This window comes from Hordeum vulgare, chromosome 2H (genome assembly GCF_904849725.1).
Source record: "Hordeum vulgare subsp. vulgare chromosome 2H, MorexV3_pseudomolecules_assembly, whole genome shotgun sequence".
Taxonomy (NCBI): Eukaryota; Viridiplantae; Streptophyta; class Magnoliopsida; order Poales; family Poaceae; genus Hordeum; species Hordeum vulgare.
The window spans coordinates 179,914,082-179,924,071 of NC_058519.1; the positions used below are offsets into that span (position 1 = coordinate 179,914,082).

Here is a 9,990-nt window from a genome sequence, read left to right on the forward strand (position 1 = left end):
AGGCCCAAGTCTTCTGGCTGGCTAGGTTGCGCCTGCCGGCTGGAAGACGAGCCGACCAACTCTATAGCCGGCCATGCAACCCCTGCCGGCTAGAGGCGAGACGGCTACCTCTTCCTGACAGTCTTGGCCAAGCCAGTCGGCTAGGGACGAGGCGTCCGTGCCCAAGCCGGTTAGCCAAGCAGGCTAGCCGGCCGGGGATCACAAGTCACATCAGATCGTAGGTCAGGATGAGACCTTACGATTAAAGGTGGCTACGCGTCAGTAAATGTACTGGATCGGAGGGTCTGGCAGGTACGAGCGTCGGCGGCCACGCCGCTGGCCTACCCCGGCTCTAATCCATCACCTAGCATAGTGTCGGACCGTCACACTCCCACTCCATTAGTGCACTCGGCATGGGGAACAGTGGAGGCGGTCGTACTACCTGCCCATGACGAATCTCGCTGGACGACGCTCGACGTACAGCGCGTGCTCGGCGTCAACCTTACGTGAGAGCTTCATTGGCCAGCCGGCGGGTCCCACAGCCAAACGAGACCATGCAGCCGGCGGGTCCCACAGCCAAACGAGACCATGCAGCCGGCGGGCCCCTCAAGCAACAAGACAAGACCCTCGTGGGCCCCTGGTCAGCTGGTGAGGCTGCCAGCTGGGTCCCACTCTTGTATCCTTTATCCATATTGTAGGCCGGCGGGTTCGTCTATAAAACCCCCCGGTCACCCTCCATGCAGAGGGTCGGTTGAACAACACTTCACATCCACCAACCACATAGAGAGAGGCATAGACGAGCCGGCTGCTCCCCTCTTCCTCCTCCCAACACAGCTCCAGGAGCAACCTTGTAATCCATCCATATACATCAAACACTCCGGCAGGACTAGGGGTCTTATCTCTACGGAGAGCCCTGAACCTGGGTACATCGTGTGTTCCATGCTTGTACCAACCTCGTTCCCAGCGCCCTCCTTTGTCCCTTCGGTTCTCACCGACTTTAGCCTACCTATGGCATATATTGTGAGTATTCACCGACAACTCGCCAAAGTGGCAAAGGGTGTGCTTAAGCCGAAGAGGAAGAGCTACATTCGCTTCCGTGAAGCATGGATCCATGCTTGCTTTTGGGACGGGGAACGACGGTGGCCGACGAGAGAGGATGAGACACCGGCTGTGGATGCTAGCGACTCGCTTGTTGTGGCCTTCATGGGACCAAAGAGGCGGTGACCTCTCATGTTCTACTTTTCCTCGGTGTCCCCGGCGGTCGCGAACGCGCTGACCAGCGACTCGGCCACCGTATAGCCAAAATCTTTCTTTATTGACGGGGCATGGTTTCGCCAATGTTGACGGCAGATGGCACGGTGTCTGGCCTCGTCCATGACAGCCACGATGCTCCGCCGTACTCCCCTGCATGCCTCGTCGGTGTTGGAGCGGCGAGTTGGTGAACCACGTGCTGGCTTGGAGCGGTGACTTGCTCCATCGGGCTAGGGAGGTTGGAGCAGTCGTCTCCCTCGCTCGTATTCGTCGGGCCAGCTAGCCGGCTTTTATGCCGAAGAACTGCTCTTCCTGCTTCTCGGATGCCATCAAAAGGGTGGAGAAAATGATGGAAGGAAGAGATAAGGAGTGACAAAGTGGTGCGATTCTTGTCCGACGTATGGGTTTCTTTAAATAGCATCCTCACAAGAGATTATCCAGCGTTGTGTTTAATGTTGTTCGCTCGTGAACAAACGTGTAGCTAAAGTAGGTTTTTTGGCTTCCACACGGGTCTAATGCAGACGTTTGACTACGACGAGGAGACATATCGAGGTTAGTGCCCTTGGCCGGCGCGTCATTCCAATAGCGAAGGCAGCAAGAGGTCACGTCTGTCCTGAACCATCTTTAATGTGTAATGTTGCACTCTAGAACGACATAAATACAGACAACCAACGTCGTGCAGGATCGCGCACGAACGAGAAAGGAGGTTTTGGAATGGACCAGGATGATGAGAATCGAACTTCAATGTTGTTCGGACACCTCTAAAGCCCCTTGAAAGAAAGTACATCTGAACCGCCATTTGGATCTATACAACCCTCGGTTAGATGCGTTTCGGCTCCGTACATCACATGCTCAGTGTGCTCCATCAATACTGGAACGTATATTCTTGCTGTCACCACTATATACGGCTGTAGCCTCCATTCAGAATTTGGAAATATCATCAGACATGAATGCCCTGGCTCCTCGAGTCCTCCCTCGCGTGCTGATGTCTTTTCTATTTCGTTTTTATCCTTTTGCCACCTTTAACGCTACAAGAAGCAGCTTGAGACATCTATATTAACTTTTTTTCCAATACAAACTATCATTAGTGAACCTCATTAAAGAATAGAAAATAAAAATTTTAATACATATATCATTACTTTTCATTCTATTTTATTAGCTTTTTACATCGAATTATACTTATTCTCATCAATCGCCCGTCTCCTGCAAAGGATCCCGTTTTCTTATTTAAATCTATTTTTTCTAAGATCCGATCCTACATAACATACGAGACATCGTCCTGAGGCTATACATTGGCTATGCCCTAAAAGGCTTGAATGCATAACATACGAGACATCATCCTGAGGCTATACATTGGCTATGCCCTAAAAGGCTTGAATAGTCGAGCAGGACAGGCCCTCCCGAGCCATGATTTAGCCAAGAAATCGGGAAAGGGGCCGGCCGAATTCAGCCGGCCGCGCGCGGGCCGCTCGATCCGTCAGTAGTAGACGGTCCGCGCCGTTAGATCCCAATGCAACATTTTTTTCTCGATGCAATGATGCAACAACTTTCATCAACGGTTGTAACAAAAAAATTGTAGCAAAAAAAATATCTACGTGATCGTAGCAAAAAACGAAGCTGATACTGCGTGGTAGCAAAAGTCAAACGCCGGTTGTAGCAAATATCTACGTGAACATGTATGCAACTTTTTTAGTGAACGGTTGCATAAAAAAATGATGCCGGTTGTAGCAAAAAATAACACGGTTGTAGCAAAAGTCAAAATGCCGGTTGTAGCAAAAATTTAATGAACTCGAGTTGCAACCAAGCGTGGATGTAGCTTTTTGAACGAACAAGTTGCAACAAAATAGAAAAGGTTTGTAGCAAATTTAACCGTGTTTGTAGCAAATCTGCACTAAAAAAATATTGCATGTATGGACCAGTGTATCAAATTTATACATGGTTGCAGCAAATCTGCACTAAACATTGTTGCATGGCTGCTGCTAGGCGCGCGAGCCGCGAGCGACCGGCCAAACGGTTCGGCCGGTGCTCCGGCTGTAAGAGCATCTCCAACAGCAGCGCAAAACAAGCGCCGCGTCCAAAAATATGCCTTTTTAGCGCGCGCGCGACGCGGCGGGATGCTTCAGCGGGCGCGCAAAAACCGCGCGCGCGCTAAAACAAGTTGGGCGCGCTGTCCATCGCCTTATCCCGCACTGGTAATTTGGAGCGCTCACTTCCGCGCGCGGAAGACTCGAGCGCGCGCGCGAACTCTCTCTCTTTCTTCCTCCTTCGCACCGCGCTCGCCGGCACCAGCGACCCAGCCACCATGGACGCGTAGACCGGCACCCTGCTCACCCCGCTGTACAGCCGCGAGCCCCCCCCCCCCCCCCCGCCGCCCCCACCGCCGTCGAAAACCCTAGCGCGGCGAGCGTTGGCGCCGCCACCGCCGGAGCTCCGTCGACCGTCGGCCTCACGCGCAGCCTCTTCTTGCCGTCGCGGATGACCACGCCGACGGGTGGCGTCGCGCCGGCGCCGTCCCGTGCCGCCGCCGCACCGTCGAAGCTCCCCAATGCGGCGGGGTCGAAGAAAGGAAAAACATCCGTGAAGAAGAAGAAGGCGGACGGCTCCGGGAGCTCGAAGGCGGAGAAGAAGCTTGCAGGGCGGCGGACCGGCACGGCGTCTACCGAAGCGCCGGCGAGCTCACTTGTTGAGCTGGCGGCCGACGCGCACCATGTGTTCGACGAAATGCCCCCAAGGTGAAAAAAATTCTAACTTTTATTTTCTTGTTATTTTTTCAATGCATCATCATATAGATAGCTTATATTTGCATTGTTCAAAAAACTTTGTAGTCTCAACGATGATGCATACATGTCAACTATGGGTGTTGGGTCCAACAATTCGCATTGGTCTCAAACCAATGACATCCATTTGGACGACCATGAGTTTGAGGTGGACGAGGAGGGCGAGGGCATTGTCGAAGCGCCGAAAGGAAGAGCGGGCAATTACACCACCAACGATGACAAATTACTATGCAATACTTGGTTTCAAGTGTCGAGGGATCCATCCATTGGAGGTGATCAAAGTAGAGATGCTTATTGGGGGCGAATGAAAGAATACTTTGATGCTCAGAACGTGAGTGGAATTGACCGCTCCGAGAGATCACTTCGGTCCCGATGGTCGACAATCAACTCGGATTGTCAAAAGTGGGCGGCCGCACAAAAGGCAGTTGACAAGCTTAACCCAAGTGGCACAAATGAGGATGATAGAGTAAGTGGCATCTCATACATGTTCATCATACTTGTTTTTGGTGTCCGAAGTGCTAACTTGTTTTTGTTTTTCTTGCAGTACAACATTGCACAAAACTTGTTCAAAGAAGAGACGAGGACAACCAAGAAGGGGAAGATCAAGAAAGGAAAGATCTTTACCTTGCCTCATTGCTATGAAGTGTTGAAGGATGATGAGAAATGGAAGAAGCGTGACGATTTGGATGATTTGCATTTGAGCAACAAACGCAAGCTAACAATTGAGTTGAATGATGATGATGAGGAGGATGATGCATCAAGTGATGACGGCAAGAGAAGCCCCACACCCAACTCGGTTTCATACTCGAAACAAAACGACCGGATGGGTGCAAGAAGGACAAAACCGAAAAGAAGAAGAGGAAAGGAGATGATGAGCTCACAAATGCTATGGAAGCTATTGTGAAGGCAAGAAAAGAAGCCAACGAGGTGAGGAAAATGGCAAGGAACCAAGATGCCGCGGCCGAGGAGAGGAGGTTGGCAGCCGAGGAGAGGAGGGTGGCCGCCGAGGAGAGGAAAGTGGCATTGGAGGAGAGGAAGGTGGGCATGGAGGAGCGAGCTAAGTTGTTGGAATGGGAGAAGCACTTGTTCTTCTTGGACACATCTTTGTTCAATGATGCGCAAAAGGAATATGTCAACCTTGCCCGTGAAGAAGTCTTGATCCAAAAAAGAGCCATGATCCGCGGCATGGGTGGCGGTGGCCTTGGCGCCATGGATGGCGGTGGCCTCGGCGGCATGGGTGGCGGTGGCCTTGGCGCCATGGGTGGCGGTGGCCTCGGCGCCATGGGTGGCGGTGGTCTCGACGCCATGGGAGGCATGGGTGGCTTTGGAGCCATGGGATGCATGGGTGGCTTTGGAGCACCCTCCGACGCTATGGCCGTCATGGGAGGCATGAGTTTTGCTTCTCTTATGGGAGGCATGGGTGCACCTCCGCCCGCCATGGGAGGCATGGGTGCACCTCCGGCCATGGGTGGAAGGTCTTTCGATGTGCCTCCTCACACACATTCCCATGAAGATGCCGTTGAAATCTTACCAACACCGTCGGAGCTTCACGTGATGCGGTGCGTGATGAGGTTAGGGAGGAAGATTCATCTACGGAGGCGAAAGAATCGTCTTCGAAAAATGAGGACGAAGACGAGGAAGATGATGATTGATGTGTCTTTCATTTATATCTCTTGAACTTTAGTTCGCATTTTGAACTTGGTTGGATGAACTTGTGGGCATGAACATCAACTTGTTTGTGTCAAATTCACATGTTCATTGCATTTTTGCGTGCGCTGCATTTTTACGCGTTGCTGGAGCGGCGCGCGCGTTGCATTTTAGCGCTGCTGCTGGAGCCAGCGCTGCGCAACACGCCAAACCAGCCGAAGCGCGCGCGGCAAATACATTTTTTGAACGTGGCGCGAAACGCGGCTGTTGAAGATGGTCTAAGCATTTACCATTGGGAAAAGGGATGAGTGCATCTAGCATTGTTACCGGTCAAACACGGCCATCACATTCCTTTCTCCGACAGGTCATTTTGCCCGAGTTTGGGCACCATAGTATGTGGACTGGGTCAGAGCTTATTCGTCTCCGCGCTCGAGTTACTGAGGTGCTGCAGCTGGAAAAAAGAAGGAAAAAAGAAGGAAACGTATCAGTGGACACCATTCACGCCTTCAGTGGAGACCGCAATCGCGATGATTATTAACATGACTTTGAAAAATCGCAACCTTGAACTGACGCACAGTAAATCAAACAGACCAGGAGACGATTCAAAATTCCAGTAATTCACCGCGACCAGGTAAATACCCGTTGTAGATCATATCTTCCAAACGAGACGCCATCTGGTCCAGATTGGAGGTTGAATTCTGGAAGTAATAACCTAAACAAAAGAAGTTCTGTAACCTGAGTAGTAGATTCACAAGATGACAAGTCATCAGTCTTATAAAAGTTGCGGCCAAAGATCTGCCTTCGTTTAAATATTCCAGGTCGACGCTCGCCCTTGGTGCCTCAGCCGCCGGAAAACCATTTTTCTCGCTTCACACCATTTTTCTCCCTTTTTTTAGTCAGCATCATGGCAGGAGCCAGAAATTGGCATTTCTGCTCACTAATATTATTAATCATTGAGTACCAAAATAGTAACAACAAATAAAGAAGGGAAGGTGACATGATATCGCTGAAATCATAGCTAGTATGCTACATCGATTGCAACTGGAATTGAAGTGAGGTGGCACAACATAAATCAAGCAAGAAAAATAAAACACAGTTAACCATGTGGTCATAAATTTCAACACAAGATTTTACTATTCTGTGAGTAATTCATCTAGGAGCAGTACTATTCAGCGGCAGCAGGGCGTTGGGCGTGTACCCGGTCAAAGAGGGCTGCTTATTTAATTAGTCCTGTCGCTCACAAGGCTGAGAACCTCTGTATTCAGCCAGCGCCACGAGTGTCTCCAGAGTTCAGGCCCCCATCCTCACTCAAACCCTGGCTATTCTTCCAAGCTACCATCCATGATCCATGGATCCCTTCTTCCTCCTCCTCCTGTTCGTCCAAATCCTACTCTGCAAGGCCGGCGACACCATCAACTCCATCACACCCTTGTCCGGGTCACAGATGATCGTGTCCCAGGGCAACAAGTTCACCGTGGGCTTCCACTCCCCATCGCAGAGTAACACCACCTCTTCCACCTCCAGCAGTTACTACATAGCCATATGGTACAGCAACATACCACAGGTAACCACCGTGTGGAACACCGACGAGCCGGTGTCCAACCCGGCCACTGCCTCCTTGGAAATCGCCCGCGACGGCAACCTTGTCCTCCTTGATCAAGCCAAGAACCAGCTGCTATGGTCGACCAATGTAAGTATAGTCTCCAACTCCACCATGGCCACCATCAGGGACAGCGGTAGCCTCGAGCTCATCGATGCCTCTGATTCATCGATAGTTTATTGGCGAAGCATAGACCATCCCACAAACACCTGGCTTCCGGGGGGCAAGCTCGGGCTGAACAAGACCACGGGTCTGAGTCAGAGGCTTCTTCCTTGGACGAACAAAGCAAACCCATCTCCTGGGTTGTTCTCTCTGGAGCTAGACCCCAATGGCACAAAACAGTACTTCGTCCAGTGGAATGAATCCATAAACTATTGGACCAGTGGCCCCTGGAACGGCAAAATCTTCAGCCTTGTGCCAGAGATGACGGCCGGTTACTATTACAACTTCCAATTCGTCGACAATGCCACAGAAAGCTATTTCTACTACTCGATGAAGGATAATACAGTCATCTCGCGGTTCATCATGGACGTGACCGGACAGATCAAGCAGCTGACGTGGTTGGATAACTCACAGCAGTGGATCTTGTTCTGGTCACCGCCACAGAGGCAGTGTGAGGTGTATGCACTCTGTGGGGCATTCGGCAGCTGCAGTGAGGCTGCGCTGCCGTACTGCAACTGCATCAAGGGATTCAGCCAGAATGTCCAGAGTGATTGGGATCTCGAGGATTACAGGGGTGGGTGCAAGAGGAACATACCATTGCAGTGCCAGACCAACTCGAGCTCCGGGCAGACTAAGCCTGATAAGTTCTATCCCATGGCAAGCGTGAGGCTACCTGACAATGCTCAGAGGGCAGAGGGCGCCAGCTCGAAAGAATGTGAGCAGGCTTGTCTGAAAAGCTGTTCATGCGATGCTTACACTTACAATACCAGTGGCTGTTTTATTTGGTCTGGGGACCTGGTGAACCTCCAAGAACAGTACAGTGGAAATGGAGTTGGCAAACTCTTCCTCAGGCTTGCAGCGTCAGAGCTGCAAGACCCAAAAACGAAGAAGGTAGCAATCGTTGGTGCAGTTGTTGGTGGAGTTGCTGCAATTCTGATAATCCTTGCAATTGTGTTTTTCTTCCTATATCAGAAGTTTCGCCGAGAAAGGACTCTTCGGATATCAAAGACTGCTGGCGGCACATTGATTGCTTTCAGGTACAGTGATCTGCAGCATGTCACCAAAAACTTCTCAGAGAAGCTGGGGGGAGGTGCCTTCGGCTCGGTGTTCAAAGGGAAGCTCCCAGATTCAACTGCCATTGCTGTGAAGAGGCTCGATGGGTTTCATCAAGGGGAGAAGCAATTCCGTGCTGAGGTGAGCACGATTGGGACAACCCAGCATGTTAATTTAGTCCGCCTTCTTGGGTTCTGTTCTGAAGGATCAAGGAGGCTGCTTGTGTATGAGTACATGCAAAAAGGCTCCTTGGAAGTGCAACTCTTCCCTGGTGAGACAACTGCTTTGAGCTGGGCCGTTAGGTACCAAATTGCACTTGGAACAGCAAGAGGCCTAAACTATCTGCATGAAAAATGTAGGCATTGCATCATACACTGTGATGTCAAGCCAGATAACATTCTCTTGGATGATTCCTTTGTACCCAAAGTATCCGACTTTGGTCTAGCAAAGCTCTTAGGCCGGGACTTCAGCCGTGTTTTAACGACGATGAGAGGAACAAGGGGTTACCTTGCACCTGAATGGATCAGTGGCGTGCCCATAACGGCGAAGGCAGATGTATTCAGCTATGGCATGATGCTCCTTGAAATCATATCAGGCAGGAGAAATGCTGATCATGGAGAGGAGGGCAGGTCCACTTTCTTCCCAACCTTGGCTGCCAGCAAGCTCCATGAAGGGGATGTGCAGACATTGTTGGACCCTAGGCTGAAAGGGGATGCAAATTCTGAGGAGCTCACAAGAGCTTGTAAGGTTGCTTGTTGGTGCATCCAAGATGATGAAAGCACTAGACCCACAACGGGTCAGATCGTCCAAATCCTAGAGGGGTTTCTGGATGTGAATATGCCTCCCATTCCCAGGTCACTGAGAGCTCTTGGTGAAAGCCCTGATGTCATAAACTTCTTCTCAGATCTGTCTTCAAGCCAGACTTCCCAGACACAAAACAGCACAACAACTTCTCAGACACACAGTGCTACTTCAGGCAGTTCACATTTCCATAGTTCTTAATCGGGGAACCCTGCAATTATGAGGGCAAGGCTTTTATATATATGTTCGAAAAGTGCTATGAATAACTGAAGTTGTATATATGTAGAAACTAGTACACTCAGCTTTTTATGTCGTCCTTTGTATCAATTTAAACACTGTAGGCTCACAGCAGAATTTCTGTTGCATGCTATCTTGCGGAATGGAAACTACTTTAATATTTAGACAAAAACAAATAACATTTTTTCCATGGCAAGTGTCTGCCTTTTCACAAACGCATGTCTTGGAGAAAGGCGGTCATGGCATAATTTTACCTGTGCAATTTGGCAGAAGCACATCCATAATTCACAAAGGAAAGTCCAGTCAACTGAGGAAGTTAGCAACAGATAGAACCGTTGTCTGGGAAGACAAGTCAATTCAAATGATAAAACTGGCAATATGGACGAAAGAAATCAATGGACGTGTTGTCCCTCCAGGGGATATTCTTTGCACTAACCCTCTCCAGGAGGTAACGCCCTTGAGTATAAACTTGCAGAGTACCAC

At 50.3% G+C, this 9,990-nt stretch overlaps 1 protein-coding gene across 1 annotated transcript; it reads left to right on the forward strand.

Annotated features, from left to right (window-relative positions):
- The first annotated feature begins 6,220 nt into the window (after window positions 1–6,220).
- LOC123425743 (G-type lectin S-receptor-like serine/threonine-protein kinase At2g19130) lies at window positions 6,221–9,697 on the forward strand. The gene has a single exon (XM_045109457.1). The coding sequence runs from the start codon at window positions 7,003–7,005 to the stop codon at window positions 9,469–9,471; it is 2,469 nt and encodes an 822-aa protein (XP_044965392.1). The 5' UTR covers window positions 6,221–7,002; the 3' UTR covers window positions 9,472–9,697.
- The last annotated feature ends 293 nt before the right edge of the window (window positions 9,698–9,990 follow it).

What these genes read in the sequence shown, in the direction of transcription:
- LOC123425743 (XM_045109457.1), top strand. Translation starts at nt 7,003, where the DNA reads ATGGATCCCTTCTTCCTCCTCCTCCTGTTCGTCCAAATCCTACTCTGC.